The 25,177-nt window shown below is 37.7% G+C and overlaps 1 protein-coding gene across 2 annotated transcripts in view; it reads right to left on the bottom strand.

Moving 5' to 3' along the window:
- Positions 1-202: 202 nt before the first annotated feature.
- Fap (fibroblast activation protein alpha) overlaps positions 203-25,177 on the bottom strand; it is a 70,901-nt gene continuing 45,926 nt past the window's right edge. The window contains exons 17-26 of one of the 2 annotated variants that reach the window (XM_012514427.2): positions 24,054-24,101; positions 18,409-18,507; positions 17,870-17,939; positions 16,922-17,116; positions 12,598-12,652; positions 4,047-4,146; positions 2,891-2,955; positions 2,326-2,398; positions 1,977-2,050; positions 203-554 (exon numbers count right to left, since the gene is read on the bottom strand). In XM_012514427.2, coding sequence (XP_012369881.2) covers positions 453-554; positions 1,977-2,050; positions 2,326-2,398; positions 2,891-2,955; positions 4,047-4,146; positions 12,598-12,652; positions 16,922-17,116; positions 17,870-17,939; positions 18,409-18,507; positions 24,054-24,101 — 881 coding nt within the window. In that variant the 3' untranslated portion in view covers positions 203-452. The remainder of the gene's footprint in view (positions 555-1,976; positions 2,051-2,325; positions 2,399-2,890; positions 2,956-4,046; positions 4,147-12,597; positions 12,653-16,921; positions 17,117-17,869; positions 17,940-18,408; positions 18,508-24,053; positions 24,102-25,177) is intronic. The other variant, XM_023713726.1, reaches the window with a different exon arrangement.

Here is a 25,177-nt window from a genome sequence, read left to right as displayed (position 1 = left end):
CCTGGCTTCAGGGTCAGTGCAGTGCACCCAGGGAAGGGCTGGTGTGGCATATGATACCAGGGATTGAACCCAAGTCCTTGCACTTTCCAGGTAGGTGTGCAGACCACCCAGCTATCTCCCCAGACCAAGAACCAGCAGACTTTCTACCAACGAGTTTCAACCTGAAATCAAGGAACACATTAACACAGTAGCGCTTGAACTTCTGACTTTATTTTTTCCCATGCAAACAGCTGATAAAGCACTTGTGAAAAAGAAGATATTTCCCTTTTCTTTTACACAGTACTTGAAAATGTAAACAACATTGAGTTTGAACTTCGAAGCCCTTCTAAATTTTTAACAGCCTTCAGACCAATGTTCATTTGTTTGTTTATACCACTGTTTTACAGTATAAAAGCAAACAGTCTGAAGGCAAAGTTTTCAGCTTGAGATCCTGGCTTGGATCCGCACTGATTTTAGTTTGAAGGAAAAAAACATTGCTTTAGGAAATGGGTCATATGGGTGTATAAGTGGTTTGTGGAGATCCCCGAGATGCCATGGTTCTGGTCAGAGTACCACTGAAATACAAAAGAAAGAAGCTTGGAATATTTTTGCAGACACAAAATGCATCTAAGTTTGACATTTTTGGAACTTCAGGATCTGATATTTTAATACTCTCAGGAAATTCTTCCTAAGAATATTTGAATAGATTAAATAGTCCTCACATAAACATATAGAGCAAGAATATTTAAAGAACTTCAGTTAACCTCCATGACTGATATTCTTTAAAATGATATTTTAGACCTCTGCTTTCATGGAGGCCAGCACCCCCACACACTAGGGAATCACCATCAGGCGCCATGGATTCCAGGACTGGTGTGTTGGGTCTGGTTCTTTGAGTCCCTGGAGCTTGGTTTCTGCATTTGAAAAACAAAGGCTGTGGATTTGTTTTCCCTAAGATTGCTTGTAGCTCAAAAATTCTGTGAGGCTTTAAGCCTGTGAATTTAATTCCTTTCTGCTGCAAAAAATTCACAATATAATATGTCACTGTAACCATAAACACCCTTTATAGGTGTTGAAAATCACATTAGGAAAAGGGGAGACAGTATAACTTTAAACCCTTTGCTTGGAACATGCCAGAAAGATTATTGTTTTCAGTGACTAAAGGTAGCAATGGTCATGATGTCATATATTTACTGAGTTAAGTTTCTTATGAGAGTTGCATTTTAAAAGGTCAGAAAAATCTCACCTCTTTATAATTTTTTTTTTCAAAAACACAAACTTCCAAGAGATTGAATTCCATTCCTGGACTCGCATTTAACATAGGGTATTGGGGGAGAATTTACATTTGCTGAAGAGCAGACAATGTGGCTAGCAAGCATTGGTCTTCTTTGCTTTAGGTTTTCTCTAATTTTCTTCTATTTCCAGTTGTTTCTTCACAAAGCCTGAATTTGACAATTAGCTCATTCATTCATTCATTCATTCATTCATTCATTCATTCATTCATTCATTCACTGAGAAAATATTTAAGCTTCTGTATTGGGTTAGGCATGTGCTAGGTGCTCAGGAAATATAGATGAAAAGATTGTCTCACTCTCAAAGAACTGTTGGAAGCTCAGAAATTCCTATAACATTCAGCAATTGCTTCTTATTGAATTAGCAAAATCTTCTCTCTGCTTTGGGACTCAGATTTTATAGGTACTCTAAGCAAATAACTGCACTTGTGTACATAAGATTGCAGAACCAATCTTGGAGCTAGAAAATCATTTAATCTGTGAACTATCTTTTATATAGGACTTAAGTGGAACCCCTAGATGCAGCCTGGCTAGTCTAGGGTCCTTTCAGGAGTTCATAAAGGAGTCAGTGTTTATTTGCGAATGTCCTGCTCACTTTACTCACCAGCCTTTTTGTTAGGTTTTACTAAAAACAATAGGATAAGACCCTCCTCCTTTTAGCGTGGAGGTCTAAGTTCATAAGCATGAGTAAAACAAAATTATTACCATTGCTTGGAAATCTACTTGTGCATTAACCAGAGCTTTAGCAATCTGTGCTGAGTTTTGGAAGTGCACGTTATCTGCAACAAAGAAGAGAGAGAGAGAGAGAGAATTAAAGTGTTGCTAAATACCAGAAAACACAGAGTGACAATGTACTGCCTGGAAATGAACACCAACAATTATCTAGTCATGCATTTGACATTGTCAGCAGTGAGTAATCACACTCAGATATGGAAATGGCCCTGACTCTTAGGTACTGACCCTGATCATAGGCATAGGAGGATGCTTAATGTTTCTTAAACAAAGTGATGCTGGCTCAGTATTTTTATGTGTAAGAGTCTTGCTTAAACCTCACCATCTGCTGTTCCGTGGATGAGAAGATAGTCTACATTTCTGAAATATTCTGCTCTTGCCATCACAGTTGAATTCTGGAAAAGAGGAAAAATTAACATTTTAGTTGCTGCAAGTTCTAATAGAAAACTAGCTAAATCATTGTGCAATGGACTTAGCACCAATACTGAAATTATGTATTGCTTTGGTTGATAAATATTTAAGAGTCAGAGCAACACATTTTCATCATCATTTGCATTACTTCCATCTGATTCTTAGTTTGAAAAACTGAAAGTTTATGTGTCATATGTTACATATGAGTGAGACCTTAGGCATAAGTGATGCCCGCTCAAGCTGTGTGGGGCTGGGGGTGGGGAGGAGGGCTGGGCAAAGGAAAGGAAGCTGGAACAAGAAAGAATAGAATCCAAAAGGGGAAAAGTCGTTTTTAGTGATATGGTTTGCAATAAGCAAAAGACCATCATGTTTGCTTGAGAACCCAGAATTGAAAGGGTAAACTCTTAGTTACTACATTAAGTCGTTCGGCATGTTTAAAATAAATTAATAGCCTAAATGAAAAGGAAAATGCTTACTTTATAGTGCTCAAGGTTATCATCCTTTGTTGGCAGACCCATGAATCTCTCTGTGTAGACAGATGCTGCAAAATATATATGAATATGTTGTTTGCAAGTTATACAGCCACTTTATTAACCAAAGAGACTTCTCAGTTTAATAATTGCTCCTCAATTATCTTTTGTGGAGGTCTTCAGGTAAATTCTTGATTTACTTTGTAACATTTTTGGCCTCAATTTAGGCATGTCATTTCTGCAATTTGCCTCAGTAAGTTGGATAAATAATGTAGGAAGAGACTACAGAAACAGGAGCACATGAGTATTTCCTTTCAAGGACCGCGCTTAAGCTTTTCCACCGCTGCCTTCCAAGAGAGCACTGAAGTAGGAATGGCCTCTAGGGTAACCTGTGCAATGACTGCCAAAGAAATCTCCAGAGCAACCACCTCTATTGCTTTCATTGGTGTCAGACTTCACCTGGATCAGTATATGTTCCCAAGTCTATCGTCTATCTCCCTCAGCAACACACACACACACACACACACACACACACACACACACACACACCACATCCCACAGACCTTTTGTCTTCTGAGTATTCCCTACAAGTCACAATTGTCTCATTCTTACTCCCATGCAGGAAAGAGGATCTGATGAAGAAAATTTTTTTTGTATAATCAACTTGCAAATAATCCTTCTGCATTGATGTTAGTCATAGAAACAGACACGAACAGAAAGTTACTTCCAAACATTTTTTGTTCATTTCTCTTAATTTCTGGAACAAATGAGTTGAAATTGCAACCTGCAATGCAAGGTGGACTTTGCGGACCCTGGCCTGCTTTCGCAAAAGCCATGCTTTGGAGCCAGTGTGCTGGGGCTCTCTGCCTTCAGAAGCACAGAGTTAGCTGTGATTTTAAAGATGTCATTCAGTAGAGACTCAGAGTTTCTGAGAGAAAATAACATAGATTAGATTTTAGAAAATGTTTCTCTGGGGTGTATTTTTGATTATCACAATGTGATTATAATGAATCATACGAACAATCTCATTTGTAGATTATATTTCTTCACAATGATACTGGGGTGCATTTTACTGCATAATTTCTTTTCCTGGCAACCTCACATATAGGAGTAATTATGTGTTAAATGTTTTCACACCAATATTTATGAAATGTTTCCATACCGTAATATTCCCAGCTGGACACAGGAGCCACTGCTATTCCACATTTAAAAAGGCCAGTTCCAGATGCAAGGGCCAGCGATGAAACATACCCTCCATAAGACTGTGGAGATATTGTTATGTGTCAGTTCCAGAATTACTTTCAGAAGATTCTCCATGTCTTCAAAGCAATACTACTCAGAGTAACAGACTGAAGGGAATGGGGGATATGCATGAAGACAAATTAAATGTCTATCTGAAACTTCTGACATCAAACATCACCAGTAGTTTTTTCATATAAAATAAACTAGAAATAATTGATATACTAGTCAGAATAGACTCTCCCAAAACAGGATAGGTATTAAGAGCTGGATGTAATTATAATTCTTCTACTAAAATAAGCTCTCTTTTAAAAATCTATATCTTTCCAACTAGGACCTTGCTAAAACAAAAGCAGGATTCTACTTGAAAGAGATGCATAGAAAAAGGGAATTATTCCCAAAATGTAAGACACTTTCTACAGTTTGCAAAGTCCAGTGAGGCAGAGCTTATATTGATATGTTTACCTGTTTTCATAACACAACACAGAAAGAAGGGGATAAGAACCTTTTAGTGATTTTAAGATATGGTCAGAAATTGTAAATTATGTTACCTATTCTATTTTGAAGAATTCTGACATAATAGCTCAAAGGAGAAAAAATGTTTTTTTTGAAAGCATTTTATTTTTTCACACATATTTAATGGAAAAGCAATGAAATGCAAAAGGACTTGTATACCATAGAATTAGTAGTAAATTTAGTTCTCTGGGTTCTTTCCTCTAAGGAATCAATAGAAATGGGGCTGATATAACAAAAGTTCCATATCACTTGGATATTTGAACCTTTTCCTACTCATGGAGACATGAACAGGGCATCTCAACAAGGCTGCCTGTCTTCCTGGAAATCAACTTTGGTTTGTACAGACATACTGGCAGGGAAGTGTTTCTCCTGGGAACGTGGTTAATCAATCTTCTGGAACATGAATCAAGAACAGTGTGTGCAGTAGATCATGAAATAATTTTCAGTGTTTTTTTCTTGCTCTGGTACAAGGATATCTGTAGACCTCATAAGGAAATGGTGTGACTTCCCCACTAAAATTATGCCTGAATTTTAGGATCTACACCACACATTTTGGGAAGCATTGTCTTCAGGTTGTGATACATAATATCATCTTTTTAGGACAGAAAATACAGTCTTTGAAAAGGAGAACAGTGAGGGAAGGGGGAAAGAGAGGAAGATAAAGACAGAAAGACCAAAAACCAGACAGACAGACAGACAGACAGACAGACAGACAGACAGACAGACAGAGGGTGATGGCAGTAGGTTGGTGGCTGGGGTCTGCTCTTAATCTGTGGAACACAGAGAGCAGGAGAATAAGCTGAACGATTGTGTTGAATTCAGCAGTTAAATGAAGAATCCTCTAACTAGTTTACAGCTTTATGTTTCCAACTCTGGGGAACTTATTGAAGGCCGTTGGCTGCAAAATACAGAATAAAAGAGGCGGCTCCAATTATACCATGGCCTCTTTTATTATACTTGGAGAAGATCTAAGCCATGTTTTAATAGGGAAAAAATTATATTTTAAAAACAGAAGGAACATTTGTGTTTGAAAGTCATTTTGGTAAGTGAAAATTTTCTATCTCATTCAAACTTTCACTTATAAAAATAATTTGTTTTGATTAGTAGGTTAGCAAGAACTATTCCTAAGATGGAAGGGATTTCCTTCCTTTTTAATTTTAAATTTAAATAAGAGTAAACTGAAGGCCTTTAGGAAATTATTATTGTTTATGATTTTATTGGAAGAGAATATTTACCAAATTTAAAAACTCTGGGTCCCGCCTCTTCTCCACAATGCCCAAGAGCAGAAAATAGCAGTAAGAGAGATTTGATGTAGAAAGACTTTGTACATAGTAAAAATGTTTGTGACTATTTCTGTTAAAAATCTTAGGAATTATTAATATGTATAGTCTCAGACATTAGTTGATAATGCTGTGTTCAAATAAAATTTTCTCCTTTTCATAATGAATAAAATTTTCCTTGGAATTTGTTAGGGCAAAAGCTACTGTGTTTGCAGAGCAACAAAAGAAGGTTATGCTTTAAATTGCCAGGCAGCTTGGAAAAGCTGTTCCTATTGTAGAAATGAAGGGGGAGAGAGGCCCATGTTGACTTTTTTCTGCTCTCCACGAGTGGGGCTCCCAGGCTGAGTGGGTGGCTGCAGTAGGAAAAGAACCCATAGAGCAGATTGGCCTTAAGCATTCTAGAATTGTGTCCTTTGTACTTAGATGTCTTGCCATTTTGTTGAAACGAAGGATGACTTTAAAAACATTCTTAGAAGGGCGCAGAAATTTTACAGAGGGCTTAAAGATGACTCTTAAATGAGCCATAATGGACACTGGGACATTTTACCTACAGGCCATCATAATAACTACTTAACATTTTTCTGACCACGCTTGCCGTCGTGGTCTTTCGGGGCCCACACAGTCTGTGTCCCTTGGCCCTCGCACACCTCCTCCTCCTGTCTCTGCTGACTGCCCATTGGTTCTCCTCATGTTGTTTGAATTCTCCAAGCATGATCTAGCCTCAGGACATTTGCAAATGCTGTGACCTTCTGCCTGAGTGTACTCTATTCAGAAGTCAGTATGCCTCATGTCCCTTTTTCTAACTCAAATGCCACCACAAGGCAGCCTTCTCTGATCTTCTAGTTTAAACTTACACCCCACACTCTCCCCTCCCATTTTTATGTTTCTCCATGGCACTTGTCACCATTCCACAGTCTATAGCTTACTTACTTACATTGCTTCTTGTCTTTGTCCTAAGGATTCCAAGCTCTATGAGAGGGGTTTTGTCTGTCTTGCCCCTAGCACTGAGGATGTGGCCTAACACTGAGTAAGGATAGAATGAATATTCGTTCAGTATATGACCTCACTATGAGCTCACGCAATCCTCACAGTGACCTGGTGAGGAAATGATCAGTGCATTTCACAGTGAGGAAACTGAGATTCAGAATCAACTTAGAGTGGCTATTGGGTCAGGGGGCAACAGAACCAAGGCTTCAACCCCAGACCTAGCTTGGCAGCTTAGGGTATTTCTCTCGTATCCCTACACTAGGGAGTCTTCTCTGAGGGGAAATGACATAGGTCTAATATAGTCTCATTACTAGCACAGTTGTCCTAATTTTACATTGTTGATCATGCATAGCAATTCAAATTGCTTATAATTAGTCAGTGGAAGAGAAAGGAACTAAGATTAAATAATTAACTAATGCTTATTCAACACCACCTGGCTGGGTCTATATTAACAAAGCAAAGCCCTTAAATGAGACTGTTTTCCTAATAATTTAGGCAAGACCTCACACCTCTGCAATTGCTAGAATGATTGCATCAATTTTTCATTTCATGCAGGGTTTCAATATCTTGATATTTTGGGTTAGATAACTCTTTATTGTAGGGGCTTTCCAGCATCATGGGAGATTTGACAGCATCCAGGTCCCTTCTCCTACATGACAATGACCCTCCCTGAGTGTGGCAACCAGAAAGGATTTCACACATCATCTAATATAATGTTCTGAGCACAAAACCACCCTGGCTAAGAATCACAGTAATAAACAGATACTTTTTAGACATCATGGCAGTCACATAGCAGAGCTGTATTAGCCACCTAAATGCTGAGCTACAACTGGCTTTTGGTTTATGTGAGCCAGAAAAATAAAAAGGGAACTAACTCCTTCCTTCTTTTGGTCTGCATAATGGAGAAAAATGTAAGATTTGTGTCTTCTTGACCAACTGACCCTGAAAGAGATTTTTAAGTTAAACACGATGTATCATGAAGTCCATAAACATACCCAACACTTTATGAAAACAGATACTTCTTTAGCTACTATGGAATACATTAATAACTAAATAACCCTGGTGGCCATTGTCAGTGTCTTCCTGTTTTCTGCCTCTGATTTTAATAGGTTCCTCTTACTAGTTTGTAAAGAACAACCAGAGCTCTGGCACTTTCCCTGTCTCTACTTCACTAGCTCACTTTAGGTTGCTTCATCTATACCCAGTGCTTATGCCTCACTATCCCTTTGTCCTTCCTCTTCCTCCACCTTAGCCATTCTCTACTCTTCTCCTAAGGTGATCTTTCTAAAAAAACCAGTACTGCTCCTTCTCGACTGTAACAGCGCTTCTTCTACAAATGTCCATGCCAGTGTATCTGGAGATGGGTGAGGCATAAAAATTGTGGAATTACATACTTCTTCTAAAATTATGTTAAGTTAATTTACCAGATTTATTTTACTTGTCTTCCATTATGCCTATATACATTATTGTAAACCATTAATGATTTACTCAATTATTAGACCATTGATTATTCCTGAAAAATCTGTTACTAGTAGTATATACTTTTGGAGAACACTGACCTATAGGATTAAATTCAGTTAAAGTAACATCACAGATGATTGGCATGGCTACATATCATGCTAAACATTTGAGAAACAAAGCTAAGAAAAAACCGTCCATTCCATTGATGAAGAAAGATACAAAAAGCTATTGGAATGTAAAGTAAAACCTGAGTTGGATCTTAAACAGCAAGTAGGAGCTTTCTGTTTTGGAGAGAGGAAGAGGTGGGGAATAGAAGAAGCAAGTGGCAGCGGAGGGACGCTGCAGGTGTGAAGAACTGCACGGAAAAGTTGTATGGTAAAAGCTGTGCTTTTCATCACAATTTCACTTACAACACTGATGCTTCTGAGGCCAAAACACAGGGATTATTAGGAAATAATTGTGATATTTTAAACAGGTGCTCCTCTACCTGTGGTCCATGGGCCAAAGCATCAGCACCACACAGGATCTTATGAAGTAAAGCAAGCAGACTTGAGCACTATCCCACTACATCAGAATCTCTGATGGCAAAGCCCTTGCAGCAATGTCTAAACAAGCTCTTCACGTGATTCTCATGCATCTAAAGTTGGAGATGGTCTGGCTTAATCGACTGATGGAGAAACTCTACAGCTTCATTAATGAGGATGGCACAAATTGAGATGTCTCGAGGTAGAAATGACAGCATTTGCTGACCAACAGAATGTTGGAGTCCAAGAGAGAGGGAGGTTGAAAATGAGCTTTGATCTTTCTAATTTGGATGAGTAGATGTGTGATGAGGCTTTTAATAAACATAATGACTTGTTTTAAAATAAGCCAGGGTAATTTAATTTGGAGTAAACTAAGCTTGAAACCTGTGTAACTTTTTGGAGAGATGAGCAGAAGGAATTTGAAATAGCTTAAAAAGGATTGTTGTTCATAGCAGGGATCTGGTGATTATCATTATCTTTGTTAGCACAGGGTTTGCCTAACAAAATGAGGGGGATGATGGATCAAGGTCAGGTGCAAATTGACACTTAAAGAACTAACAGAATACAAAGATCATAGAGGCAAAGAAGGATACAAAGAAAAAGGTATCAAAAAGCCACACACAGAATCTACTTTCCTTTATGTAGCTAAAAAGGTCCTTGCTACCTGGCCATCTATCCACCTAAAATCATACCCTGCCTCCTCCTCATGATTCTTCAGGCTTGTGAAATTTCCTATATTCCTAACCAACCAATACAGGCCTTGCTTTTTCTTAGCTCAGGACCTCGGCATCAAGGCCTTCACTCTGCCTGGAATGACCTCGTTATTGGTTCAGCCCTGCCAATCTCAACTGCCATTTTAATTCTGAGTTCTCCCTTAACATTCCCAGCTATAATTAATTGTTCTTCTCTCTGTTGTTCTCCATCTGTTATAATTCTTTTAAAACTAGAAAAATTGCTGATCCACTGTCTTTCTATTGTCTGTTTCCCCCCACAGGAAGATCAGACTTATACTTACTCAGCTGTCCATTCATCCTCTTAAAACCTCCCTAAAAGACCTATTTGGGTTCTGGCCTCTATGGGGTAGGAGCTCATCCTACTGTGTATCTTAGGATCCCTTGCCCTGTTTTGGTGGGAGTGAAAATGCCTCTTGACCATGTCTAAGTGTGTCTCTCAGTATCTGATCTCTGAATTATGTTCCAATTGGCATGGCCCTGCCACATGGGGCCAATACTCACTTTGAGCATAACTGTAAGTCTTTTTCCAGATCAATATAATAGAGGAGTGATGTCCAATAAAAAAAAATCTACTTAGTAGCCAATGACAACTTACTCAAATAAAAGAACTAATGTGTCAGTGCTAAGACAGATGGATTAAGAAATGTGAACTGGTTTAAAACCTGAAGAACTAATAAAAACAGAGTGGCATTGAACTCTTTTTCTATCCTCTGTCTGCATTGCTGATTTGAAGTCTGCTCAGGTATTGCATTCACTGGTAGTTTACATACTGCTTTTTTTTCTCCCAAACACACTCTCAAATATCAGCTTTATGACCACTGCCATGTTGAAAAGTAAGGTAAAAGGAGTCTAGTATTGTATGGCTTTCAGTGGGATTTGGAAAGTGTATGTGGTGAGAATTTCAAATGAGATAGATATACTTTTGGGTGATGAGTGAGGTCTTTAAATCAGTGCACATAGATGGTAATCTATCAAACTAATACCTAGAGTATTCTACAAAAGAAATAAAAAGTGTTATTCTATGGTTATTTTACTTCAGAATAAAACAAATGGTAAAGATTCTATATGCAAGGGCTAGTAAAAATATGGCATGTGCTCAAGTTTAAAAAAATGATTACAGTAAAAGATACACTATCATTAATCCCTCGCAGAATATCCACCCTTATTTTGAACATACTTATCCCATTATTCTTTTTGTTGTTATTGTTGATGTTGCTTTGAAATAAGGTATGACTTTCTATCGGAGGTTGGCTTTAAACTCAATGTACACTATGCAGGCTTTGACAAAGACTTTTTTTTTGGAGGTACTGGGGATTGAACTCAGGACCTTATGCTTTCCAGGCAAGCGCTTATTCTACTGAGCTATTTCCCCACTATGCAGGCTTCGAATTCACAGTAATCCTCTTGCCTTAGCCTCCCAAGTACTGAGATTATAGGAACTGCCACCATGCCTGGCTCTTATCTCATTATTCTTGTCACTTTCTAAAGCAGTTCTGAAAGTCTTTCCTAGATGTAATCAAAAATACAGTGAACGCTGCTGCTCAATGCCACCCAACAGAAAAGCAGGCTCATAAAAGTGTGACAATGTGTCCTCACCTACCATATTCATGTACCTAGGGACTTCTGGTTCTTCTCCAAATGCCATGAAAGGTGGGCATGATTAGCTGGTTCAGGACACTGAGCCAATGAAGACAGTGCACCTGGATTTGAAAGAAGCCTTACAAAATTGCTTCAGAAAATGGCAAGAATGACAGAATAAGTGTGCCTGAAGCAAAGGGCAATATGTTGAGAAAAATTAATGGCAATGTGTCTTACTGTAATGAAAAATTAAATCTTCACTGTTATTTCTGATCACAACTTTTAAGTGTTCAGTTTGAAATGAGACTTTCAATGATTTACTTTGGGAAGTTTCCATTTTTAAAATGGATGATAGAAAAGGTCTTATCTGAAATCTTTCACTATAAAACTATTTCATTTATTTCTACGCATTTGAATTCCATTCTGTTTAGATATTTAACATTCAATAGTTTTAAGAAGGACCAAATGGCTCGAAATAACAACTTTCTTCAGATTCATACCAGCCCTTCATCTGGTCACTGGGCTGAGAGCTGAGCTGAATCCTGCAGATTCCCTTCAATCCTGGGTTTCATTCCCTCTGTCTTGTGCAGGCCGCTTGCAGAGAAAACAGCCAAGAAAAACAACCCAAGCACAACCGGCTGCAAATTGACTTGCAAATGTACAAATTCAGACCAAAACGTGAAGCAGGAAATCTTCTTTGAAGGGTAATTATCATAATTTATAATGGGCAAACCTAAACTCTTTCCAATATTTCTCCAAACTTTCCAGTGACTTCATTGGCTATGACTGACAAGTTTTGCCACTTTTCTGTGTATTTTCAATGCCTACACAGGTCCTGAAACTTAGGAAAGTGTCTCTATGACCAATAGCTAGGAAAACAAATAATATTTTTTTTTTGGTGAGCACAAATTAGCAGTGGGTCTATTAAAATGATTTGATTGCAGGGAGAGAGTGGTTTGAGAGAGGAAGAAGGAACTCTAATCCGTTGGTATGATGCTACTAGATCAGAAAGAAGGGATCCATATTTCAGAAGTTCCTATAGCTCAACTGTGCAGAGAAATATCAAATAGAAGATATATTAAAGTTTAAAATGACTAAGGAAATTAAACCTCTGATGAGTGCTGTTTAAGTGTACTATAATTGGTACCAAAAATTAAATAAAATTTTGTCAATTATGAGTTAATTGGCTGCACAAGGGAGAAATTGAATGATGGGGGGGAGCAAGTACTTAAAACCACCACTATGAGGCCCAAAGTATCCAAACTGACTGTTTCCATTGACAGATTAAATTATGTTTCAACATTAACATTTCATGAGAGACTTTATAAGCGAACACTTAGAAAATGATGATTGCTGAACTGAATAACAGGCATAAAATATATAAAACAACTCACCCAGCCCCATATGGCTATTCTTTTTTCATCAATGAAACCCATTTCTATGAATTTTCTAAAGTAAAAGAAACAAATTTTTAGAATTTTAAGTGTGTACACATGACATTTACTTCATTACACAAGCATATTTAATCCAAAAACTTAATAGAAAATGCTACATCTTCTTTGTTTAAACACATGCATAATAAGGCTGCAGTTACAGATAATTAATATAATATTATGCTTTCTGCAAAGGATGAAAGGATCCTCCTTAGACTCCATGGTACATTTATTGAGTAGTGATCTTAGCATTGCAAGGCCTGGTGTCCGAAACTTGTTGGGTGGGTTACCTGAGACTCAGGCTGGAAGACTGGCTCACAGTAATGTGAGCTATACCAGCTTTATTGGGTACAAATATATTTCTAAATTCTTGACTTTTGGGAAACAATTTTGTGTTTTTGCTGTATTCGATATTAATTCTGTATCACCCTTTTTGCTTAGTTGTGATGACCATCATTTCATTTTTATCCATATTTCATACTTAGATACCCTCAATTCATAATGTGGACAGTTACACACATCTTTTAAAATATAGGAGTGATTCATTTTCACTGTATCACAGAAAAGCCTCAATCTGAAAACTATTTTGAAATAAACTCTCTCTTAGGAACCAATGTTCATGAGAAAAATAACCTCTAAAAAGTCATGGGTAACCTTCCAAGTCCAAATAAAACAAATATTTCAGGCCAGTTTACAACATGCCCACTGATGGCAGGTCATGTGGAGAAGATGGGGACTTGCTTTGGGGACTGATCTGATAAATAGTCAAAGATGTTTCAGAGAAACAGAAGCAGCAGTGAGAAGGAGCGGCCCAAGTGCTGGACTGAGAGGAGGAGAGTGAAGAATAACAGTGGCCTAGGAAAATGTCCTGCTTTTGCTTTCTGACTCAGGTGCTGTTGGTCCCTTCCCCAACAGTTCTCCAGGCGCAGAGCTGCGTGATTTTCATTAGTTGCCTCTTACAGGGATTTCACAGCAACCATTTCACTCATTGCATGGATTCAACTTGCACGTTTCCGATGCAGGGAGGAGTTGGGCAAATGCCCGGGACAAACAGATGGGAAGAGGCCCCGTTAGTCACAGCTTACCCGACACTGATTCTGAAGGACACCGAGGAGTGTATGGGAAGAAATGTGGCAGCAAGCGGAGAGTTGCTACCTGTGTGGGTGCGGCTCACAGCAAAGCCGAGCCAATGGGAAGCGCACTGTGGCCCTGCAGTCGTCCTGCCACAGACTCAGAAAACCAAGTGCAACCAGAGAAGATTGAGTTGCATGTTAAAAATAGTCTTGCTGCTAGTGCTTGAAGAGAGTTCTGAGCCATAAAACCAGTCGTGATTTTATGATCTCCCAGAAGCTAGCAATCAGACTGCCTTGCATCTGGGATAAAAAGCAAATAACAGGTGATACATGAGAACAGGAAATGCTTTACAGCTCCCTTCCTGGGTTTATTCTAAAAGGATGACATTTACAGGAAATGATAGTGCAATAGTTAACATGGCAATGAAACATTAACACTTAATGTGGTAGGACTAGGTTAAAGGTTAGCTAGATAATCTCAGCACGTTGAGAACATCAAGGCCCCTAGAAAATCACTTCCAAATTCTGAAAATCTTCCCGGAAGTTTATCAAAAATACCACTGATACTGTAGCTAAATCAACACAGTATGAATAACAAATTAATTTGATGCTTTCCCATTCTCAGAAGTGAATTGTACCTTTGAATTTTAATCCAATAAAAATGATTGTAGGCAAAGATCGACTGGAACGCCTACTGAGCAAGTCTATGCTACTTTAGGAATGTTCGTATGGGTACTATCTATGATAGTATAATTAGGTATTTCTTCTCCTATAATTCTATGCCATTAATTCTCAAGTAATACAAAAATTAAAAGATGTAGGAATGAATGTCAAAAATGCCAAATGTGCCATGAATGAAGGGACTTTGATAAGCTGTGGTTGAACTGGGGAGCAAATGAGTGACCATATGTGTGGCCTATTACATCAGAACTTCTTCAGGTGCCATCCTAATATGAACCAAAGAAAGTATTACGACCACTGCTGCATCTTCAGTGCCTAACCAGCTTGTTCCTTCTGTGATAGACAGTAGGAAATAGTCTGCAGCTTTGTGTCCTATATATTAAACTTCAGAAATAAGAATTTTTTATTAAGACCTCTACGGGATGATCAGTTTAAAATTTCACTAAAGTCAAGGAAGACATTAAGAAGGCTTGTTTTCTTATGTTTGGGCGACAATTTTGTGATGGTAAATCACAGCACAGTTTTTGTTGCTTTTGGTAGGGTGATGATAATGATTATGATGATGTTAGGAAGATAATTATTTTTCAACCAACTCCAGGACAAATCATTTTTAGCTCTACCAAATTTGAAAAAGATCTAACTGAATTACAAATGAGGAATAACTTTCATCTTGTGCTGTCATGTATGACTGTATTACATGTCCTTGGTAATTATTGCATAGTTTCACTATAAATAAACATGACCCAACACATTTCATTTATCCTATGGGATTGAGACTAGAGTGTTGACATTGGTGTTAACATTCTTGTTAAGTCATATGCAGTCTTTGTATAAGAAATTAATGTCTTAGAGGAGTTTTTTTGCTTTTAAATTACCTTTCCATTGTGCAAATTTCCTCCAAAGAAACTAACAACTCAAAGGCCAAAAGCCTGAATCAGATTATGGAGTCTCTTAGAAGTAATAGATTATGGAGCCTCTTAGAAGAGTTAATCATGGCTATGGATTTTGGTATTGTTTCATAAATACTTATCTATTTGACCTGTTTTGCTCAAACAGAATGTTTTTAATTGGAGATTTTTGTTTGTGTAACTGTTCACAGAACAGAATAATTTTTTAAACTTTTTAATCTTTTTTTTTTTTCATTTGTGTATGTGGTACAGGGTCTCACTACGCAGATTGGACTCATGGTGACCCTCCTGTTTTCAGCCTCCCCAGCTCTGGGATTATAGGCATGCTCCACCATGCTTAGACTTTGTTGCTGGCTCAGTGCACCTCTGGGGCAGGCCAGTGTGGCATGTGGGACTGGGTATTGAACCCTGGCCTCTGTGCTTGCCAAAGTAGGTGCTTAGTCTGCTGAGCTATCTTGCCAGCCCTTAGAATAAATATTTTTAAATGTATGAATTATGGTTTATTTCTACTTGTGAAAATAACTTCTTTTTATCTAAACTCTTGTGGTTTGATTAGATACAAAAATACAAAAAGCATGTGGGCCTAGCGTGTTGTATATGTTATGTTGAAATCATTAACTATTAATATAAGCATTAAGATTGTAAGAGAAATACATGAGTTGATCTTTTAAACTGTTCTTGTTTTGGGAATCAGTATGTCACACATACAAAATTATCCATTACCAAAATGCAATTAACCCATACCTTTAGATTTATAAGCAACTATTCCCTACCTTCACCTGTTCACACTATTACAACAGAAACTCAGTAACTAGACAAATAGCTGGCAGAGCCCTTGCACAGTGCCCCCGGAGTAGCAGTGATTCTGGTAACAGGACTGTTTCAGGAAGAGATAACTGAACTGTAAATTATGGGTGAAAACAGTTTGGCAGAGTCCGATTATGGCTTTGTAAATATTCTGTAAATATTTTCATAGTATTATTTCTATCATGGAAGTTAAGCATGTTTTTCTCAAATGAAAACTGGCATTTTCACGCTAGTGTAACTGAACATGCCAGCTAGGTTAATTACAAATGAATGCCCAACTGCTGAACGTATGGAGTATGGGTGAAATCTTGGGCCATTCCTAAACTTCAGAGTAGAACTCTCATTGCTGAAACAACTTCAGGTATTTTGTTTTCTGAAGACCATCACCAGAGTCACTCACCTTTGCCTGCCAATTATGAGCCCTGATAATCAATGAATGGGTAATGAAATGATCGACACGCTGAACAGGCTATTTGTCACTGAGTGCTACAAATCACTTTTCTACACATTTAGTTAATCTCTTCCATAAAAAGTTTTAACATATTTGACAAAAATATTCCTGGAAGAATAATGATAGCTTTGGCCTAAGTGAAGAAAACAGAGAAAAAGAAGTCATTAGACAGGGTGGTTGAACACATAGCTAGTGTGCACAGTGCACTGGGGTTCAGTGTCCAGCAATGAGAATGAGAGAGAGAGAGAGAGAGAGAGAGAGAGAGAGAGAGAGAGAGAGAGAGAAGGCAAAGGGTGGAAAAGCACAGTAAAAGATCTGTGGAATTTGCTGTATGTTGACATCAATGTGAATGAGAAGACACTCACCTGACAGCTGTAATTTGATCCTCAACTTCATAAACACCCAGTTTCCGATACACTGAATACAATACTTTGTCACCTTGGAAGGCTGTCCCTCGACCATCCACCAAGGCAATGACTATGTCTTCCTTACTTGCAAGATAAGATATCCAGTTAATAGAGAATACAGACTTGACACTCTGACTGCAGGGACCACCGTACCTAAAGGAGGGGAAATAAAATAAAACCAAGATCAAACATTTCAGAATCCTCTGTAAAACTGAACTTTCTACACTGACCTTATATTATCTCTAGTAATTCCCAGGACAATTATGTGATAACATTTCAATGACAATTGCATTAGAACTGGCTCAAAATCAAGAGAAGATCAGGCTTTTCCCAGAGGTTTGTTACAAGGAAGTTGTTTTGGGACACAGCCTCTCCTATTCCCCAAAACGGATACATCTAGGGTTGGCATTTCAAGGAATATGTGTGGGTTTTTCGTCATTTCTGCCACCTGCCACTTGCTAAAAGCAGACATAAGATATACTAAAAAAATGCATGGTGTTTTAAGCAAATTGTGTGTAGGTCAGCACTGATTTTGGGTGTGATTCCACTAAATGTATTCCATTCCTTTATTTCTTTTCTAACTCAATTACATAAGATGTGAAGATGATTTACAATGTTTTTTTGGCTGCAGTTTCTCTATCTCAAAGGTATTCAGACACATTCGGCAATTTGCCACATAAATGAAATTCAACACAACCATACAAGCAAGTCCATCTAAAATCTCAAAACTTCCTCACTCTATTTTAAATAGCCATATTTTATTTACTCTGATTAGTTGAGGAATATATAAAAACAGCATCAATAAGAACTGTTACCAAGGAGAATGGTTCATTCTATTTTATAATTATGTATTTCATTCAACATATTTTCAGTAAACAGTTTTGGGCCAAGGAAAATATTACATACACTTGAATTAGCAAAGGATACTTCTTTGATCTGTCAAATCGAGGAGGAAAAATCATCTTGTACCATAAAGCTTTGGAAAAAAGAAAAAACAGAATGATCTTCATTTTGTACCATGCATGGTGTCATTTAAATTTGCTAATAAAATATATATATATCACAAAAGTAGTCCTTAAGCAGTAAATTGCTAAGAATTAAGAATATATTTTGAAATTATTTTCAATATATATTTTATGTTCAATTTACAAGTGCCTAGAAATTTTGAATTACTGTTTGTTTCAGAAAAAGAAATTCTAAAATTAAAATTATATAAATTCTATTTTTTAAAAAAAGTCTTGAGAAAAAGCTATGGAAAAATATAAGATTAATTGTATTCATAATCATATTAAAAATTTAGCAAAACTAAATACTGTTACAGTAAAGTTGGCTTTTTAGAGAACCTATAATATATCAGAGGGGTTTCAGTATAACATTTACACTATAATTTTTTAAAGCAAGATAAGTGTTAGTTTTATAAGTGAGAAATTTTTAAAAAATCTTACTAAGTTCATCCACTTCAAGTTTCTTAATTTCTTCTTTAGGCAGCTGGATATTTTTTAAAGCATTTTCCAAGTTCTTGTTCTCTTCTAGGATTTTAATTTCTTTAAAAAATAAAATGTTGATTGTAATTAATAACATTACTATAATTTTTATTAAATTCCTTAGGTTTTAATATGGAAGAAATTGAAACTGTGTAAGGCTCATTTAAAGAATTTCATATTGACAAACAGTTTGAATCAAGCTTTTAGAGCTGATCCAAGTTCAGACAGGATATTATGTTTCAATCGCTATTTCCTATACAAATTTTTATTTCTAAAACACATTTTAAGAAGAATAAAACCAACAATATTAACCCAAGTGCATTTGTTTTCCCCTCTTGAACTTGTTTATATTTTAATCTAAGGCTATAACTTGATGAAATAGATGACATTGTACTTATTATTTATTCAAAATATGTAGATATGAAATCTAGATCACTGTCTTCAAATTGAAAATAATGGTGTAGTTATAGAGTTTTAACATTTTCAATGTGTGAAGCCAAATATTGAGTTGGACATTTCTATGATTATTCCTTTAAACTTTTATTATTGTTCTTGACGAATATAACAAATTCTCCCTTCTTTTAGTAATTTAATAACTGTGTAGGTTTCCTTTAGTGTTTTCCTCCCAAGGTTGTTCTACATCTCAGTAAAACAACATATTCATGCTATGCTGTTTTGTATCTTTTTTTTTTTTTGTTTTGTTTTGTTTTTTTTGTATTTTAGGGGAGTGTCTACAGGGTATTCAGGGTCTCAACTACTAGAGAGGACTCGCAGTGATCTGCCTGTTTACAGCCTCCCAAGAGCTGGAATTACAGGAGCTCGCCACCACGCCCAGTCTCAATTGCTGTTTCAGTGCACCCAGAGGCGGGGCCAACATGGCAGGCTGGGAATGGAACCACCAGCTTGCAGGCGCTTTAATCCACTGAGCTATTTGGCTGACTCTTTGTTTTGTATCTTTACAAATGTAAAAACTGCAGGTTATACTTGAACTTAGTTTTGTTTTACTTTCTAATCTTTGAAACTGAGCAAATCCATTGAACCTCTGAATGTTACAGAATGATAATAGACAAAGATAGGCCTTTGGCAACAGTGGTTTTCTTAATAAGCTTTCATCTGAACTGGAGTTGTTAATCAGAATATTTGGGAGAAAAGTTAGTCTTCTCATAATGTGTGAATTTTGTGTCTTAATTTTATTAAAAAATGGACTAGGTAACTTAAGAGATGTGCTAATTACTACAAAAGAAATTCTGAGGACTTCTTGTTTATACGCCTTTTTGAAAAAGTGATTCCTGAAAATAGCGAACTGGAGACTTGTAACTACATTAAGTTTGCCAAACCATTTTTCTTGTGACTCTCAGTTTTCATATACTCGTGGCATTTTGCTCCAACATGTTATATTTAATCTTAGTGCAAGTATAGATGTTTTGGGCAGGATTTGTATAAGATGCATAATAATTTTCATATCATCTTTGGGTAATCCATAAGGAAAGAGACACTTGTGACACCTTAAAAGTTAAAACGAAAAAAAAAAAAAAAAGAATACACAGTTCCCAGTACAGCAGACCACCTCTTCACTCTCCTTACATGCATACTGTATGAGGAACTGTGGTGGATAAAGGCTGTCCTGTGTGGAGCAAGCGCATACAGTACTTGATTGATTGATTACTACTTTTATCATTTTACCAGAGACACTGGAAATGTGAGGTATTACTAAATTGTTATGGCTTTTACCCCTTTTCTATTTGATTTCTAGACCTTAAAATTTTCTTACTCATGACCTCATGAAATGACAAATGCAACTAAACAGCTGACCGGTACTTCTCCCCCCTCCTTTTTTCCCTTCATGTATTAGGTATAGGGTCTCACTATGCAACTCGGACTTGTAGTGATCCTCCTGCTTTCAGCCTCCCCAGCACTGGGATTACAAGCATGTGCCACCATGCCTGGACTCATTCACTGGCTCACAGCGCCCCAGGAGTGGGGCCAGCATGGCACACAAGGCTGTGGCTCGAACCCTGACACCTGTGCTTGCCAAAGCAGGCACTTAGTCTGCTGAGCTATGTAGCCAGCCCCTGACCAATGATCAGAGTTCTATGCATAGTGAGTGGGAACTTTTCCCACTTTTTGAAGCTCAATGGAATTAAGAGACTGAGAGGTGCAACTGGACTTCTCTGTGGAGATTTGCGTTAAAGCCTCTTTAAACTGCAGGGGAGGGCACAGTCCAGACAGTGACTTTTACTTTTCTTCACTCAACGTCATATATTCACTTCTCAGCCTATACATGGCATTTAGTAAGTGCTCCACATGCATTTGTAGGCTTTTTATTATGAGGAAATTAAGTGGTAAGAAATACTATATTTGATTTTTACTTAACTCATGTTAACATGCTATATTATTCATCAATTAGATTACGTGAAGAAGGTGTGGAAAGGCTGATAAGTGAGGCCATGCAGTAGTTAATTTTATAGAGAACTTGGTGTGTTCAAAGCACCTAAGCCGCTACTGGGTCCTCAGTGCCAAGTGTCAACTCTGCAGAGTTTCCATAGCGTCTGGTTCAAGTACTGTCTGCTATTTTCAAAGCACTTTCCTCGTTGAACGGAAAAAGACATTGCACTCTCTTGCATAAAAGCTGTAAAATTTTATATATCACATCAATAGTTTCTTCATTCTCTCTCATCATAGCATAAAACTGTCTCCGAGCCCTGTTTTGTTCCAGCTTCTTAGGGACATCTTTACTCTGTTTTTTAATCCCCTTTTCTCTCCTAAATTTCTTCCATCTGCATTTAGCTGTATTAAAATACTTATCATGATATAAGAAAAAAATTAAAATTCCACCAATTGCTTCTGGTTATCATCCTACCTACTTTTTATTGCAGTCAGGCCCACAGAAAATAGTGTTCATTCTAATTTGTCTCCTGGCCAGACTTAACCTTAACCTTCAGTTCAGCTCCAGTGAAACTGCTCTGACAGGAGTATCGTCTCCCTTTTGCTTGCTAAGTCTGCTAATGTGGAACAGGTCTTCCTTCACTTTCTTGGCTGTGTACCTCCATCTTCTTCAGCTCTAGTTCCCTCTCTCTGCCTTTCAGGACACCAGACCCTTGAGCTTGCTCCCTTCCTGACTTTCCCTTTTACTCTCCTTTATGGGTCATCTTTCTTTTTGCATTGCTGATGTGTTGGTGTCCCATACAATTTTCTTCTAGATCTGTGATGGAGAACCTTTTAGAGACTGAGTGCCCAAACTACAACCCAAAGCCCACTTATGTATCATAAATTGCCAACACAACAATTAAACTAGAATATTAAGGCTTTAATCTAGCAAACTGACTCATACACTTGGCTTGTGTGCCGACAGAGAGGCATGTGTATGATCGGCTCACCACTTTCCACTAACCCATTCCAACAACCCCATCTATCTCCAAGATCTTAGTAATGGTGCATTCCCTAGCCTTCTTGAAGGTTAGCTCTAGTATGCTAACAATTTGACATCCACATCCAAAACTACTTTCCTGCAGGATAGTTCTTCTTGGACATCACATCAGTAACTTGAAGTCAACATTTGAAACAAAATTCATCATCTATTCAGAGATGTGCTACATATAGTGAGTCCAACTTTTGTGTAGAAACAAATAGATTTTCATCCACTTGACAAAGCCAACCATCCAACCAGCATGGATCCCTCTTTAATATTTATGATCCTCGGTTTGACAGAGCCACCACTGAGAAACATTTTCTTACTCCATCATCAATAAGAGTACTCAGATGAGGTGCTCTATGCACTCTCCTGTTTCTATCTTTTGGCTGTCTTAGAAATTTATTGTACTCCCTTATAACTGTCGATTCACACATTTGCACCTCCTAGGGATCTGTAATCTTTCTGAAGATAGGGTAAGTCTAACACAGTCTAATCTACCATTTCATAGATCTGTTATTGAGCACAATGTCTGGCTGAATTTGGCAGGTGCCCAATAAATACCTATTGATTTTAAAAACTGCTGGGCCAAACTGCAATGGCAAGTGGGTAGAAAAGCTATAAATGAACAGAAAACACAGTATTTACCGTGACACAGCATCTACTGTGACACAGCAGCTGGACATTTATGCAACATAATGGTTCCCATGCACAACCCAAGATTTACTGGATTGGAATCTCTGGGGAAGACTTAAGATTCTGTACTTATGATAAGCATATCAGAAGAGTTTTATCATGAGGCAAGTTTATGAAATGGTGCTCTAAAAGAACTTGAACTTTGATTCATGAGTTAGAAAGTATAAAAAATGTGATGCATGTGACGGTAGCTTGAGCATTCATAAGCACTGAGTCCTCTTACGAAGCTTCAAAAGCAGTGTAGAGGCATTTTTCAGGACTATAACAAGGATATTAAGAAAACCTGCTATGATATAGAAATTCATGCTATAGGAAAAGGAAAGCTGGATTTTATTTTAGTCATCATAGGACTAAATTATCTATCTATGGCAATTTCAATTAAAACTGAAGCATAAGGACGTGAAAGTCAATTGCTTTAAAATTCTCTCTCTCGGAAGGTTGAAATGAGTCAACTTAAGACACACAACCTCTACTGTTTTAAAGAATGTTGCATCATCAGACATGCGGTGAAAACAACCTCAAAATTAAGCTGAATTCACTGCGCCCTATTACAACACGTGTCCTATCCATGGAGCCTAAGATGACTGATTTTTCTTACGACTTTATTTTCACCTATAGTTGAGCATTGTGCTGGCAGCTAACCTAATCCCAAAGCAGTATCCTGACTTGTCACCAAAGCTTTCAGGGACAACTGTGGGCAAGAACACTGAAAGAAGTGTCATCTGCTTGTTGTTCATTGTAGCCTCCTTTCCCACCACTTCAATCCTACAATTCTGTTTAATAGTAAATCAGATGGTGATGGAGAATGAGCAGGAAGAATATCAGAGCAATTATACACTTGGATAAGGCTCCTGAGAGCAAAAATGGTCACCTCTGAGCTGTGAACTATTTTGAAGCAATATCACAAATTCAGGAAGGAGGAGGACTGCCTTGATAGCAGTTGAAAATGGAAAGAGCTTCTGAATTTCAAGACTTTCATATGTGGTAACAATGTGATGTAGCTGTTAACAAAAAAAGCTGCATGATAGTCACCCGCTGCTCTGAACCGAGCTGACCTGGGCAGAACTAGTGAAGTCATATTGAGAATTTGTCTCCAGTTTGAGATGCTACAAAACAACAAGAGAAAAAAAACAACTCAATAAAACAAAAGCTCCCCAAAAAGCAGAAATTCTTTTTTGAGGAGAGTGTACTGCATATGCTAAATTTCTTTCCATTTCTAATCTGTGCTTTTTATGAGCCCATTTGGAGAAGATAGAATTAATCCCTGTGATAGAATTCATTTGTGTTATGCCAGCTTTTCACTGCAAATCATCATTAAATTTCATACGATTGGGTTTGACCTGACATCCAAATCTGTGTAATCAAAAACTGCACAATAACAGGAGTCCATCACCATCCTTGTATGTGTAGAGAAACATCCTGTTCTCTCTTGTGGGGTATCTCAGAGAGTAGTTAAGACAGCAGCTAGATAAGACGAGAGCAGCCGGATGGACAAGGGTACCTTGGTCGGTGCGGCCGTCATGGAGAGTGGAAATGGGGAGGCCTGGTCCTGCACACAAGAGGAAAATGAAACATGATTTAGTTTCAAAATAACTGTATCAGACAGTATTTCTGATTAGTGTCAAGCTCAAGCACATCTTTTAATTCTGGAGGGATTTTTTTTTTTTCTCACAGAGTAAAACAACATCTTTTAAGTTATGTTTAAACAACACATGACATCCAAGCCTAGCCAAAAAGCAGATTCAAGAGAAGTATTACCTGTGTGCTTTCCCTAGAATGATCCTGAATAGCTAAAAGTTAATTACACAAAGGGGCCTCAGAAGCTGCAGTGGCAAATGACCTGGGAAGATGTCATACTATACTGGGTCAGTTTTAGCTTCACCAGTTCCTAGGTTGTATTTTCAATCTTGTATTTTGTTTCAATGGTCAGTTTATTTTGATGAATAAAATCCAGTATTTTTCATGTCATTAACACATGCAGAAAGAGCTTGATGTGAAATATATTTTCTTTTCAAATAGGCCATGTAAGTTGATGTTCTCTGGAAAATATAGGTAAGAATGTCTGTGGGCCAGATGTTTGTGGATGGAGGCAGGGGTGGCATTCAGATGCACCCTAACTTATGGGGCTAGAGGAAGAAGGGTGGGATAAGGAAAGGTGTTCTTCAGTGCTGTCACAGAGATCCAGCCAAGCTTCAGGGAGCTCTGGAACCAGACAGCCTCCAGAGATGTCTCTATAGAGCATCAGGGCAGGCTTTTTTCCCCCTACCAAGGAACATACTCACTGGATGGGGTTTGGGAACACAACAATCTTCAGAGGGGAGGTCAGTTATAAACTGTCAGCCACCAACACTCTCAGGAGTTGAAGAAATAATCAGACCTACAGATGCAGGGTCTAACGAGTGGCATATCAATGCTTACTACATATACCAACATGGAACTTAGCTTCTCTAATACAAAATCTGGCCATTGTAACAAGGTCTACAAATAATTGAACACTAATTTTCTATCACTCACTTGAACTATAGAATTGAATAATAGCTAGAAGAACACCTTCAAAGAATGTGCTTGCTCAGGAAGCCAATGGGTTAAGACATGACACAAGGGGAAGCTGAAGGTAGATGCTCT

This window comes from Octodon degus, unplaced genomic scaffold (assembly GCF_000260255.1).
Source record: "Octodon degus isolate 3935 unplaced genomic scaffold, OctDeg1.0 scaffold00032, whole genome shotgun sequence".
Lineage (NCBI taxonomy): Eukaryota > Metazoa > Chordata > Mammalia > Rodentia > Octodontidae > Octodon > Octodon degus.
This window is presented reverse-complemented; position numbering and strand designations above follow the sequence as displayed.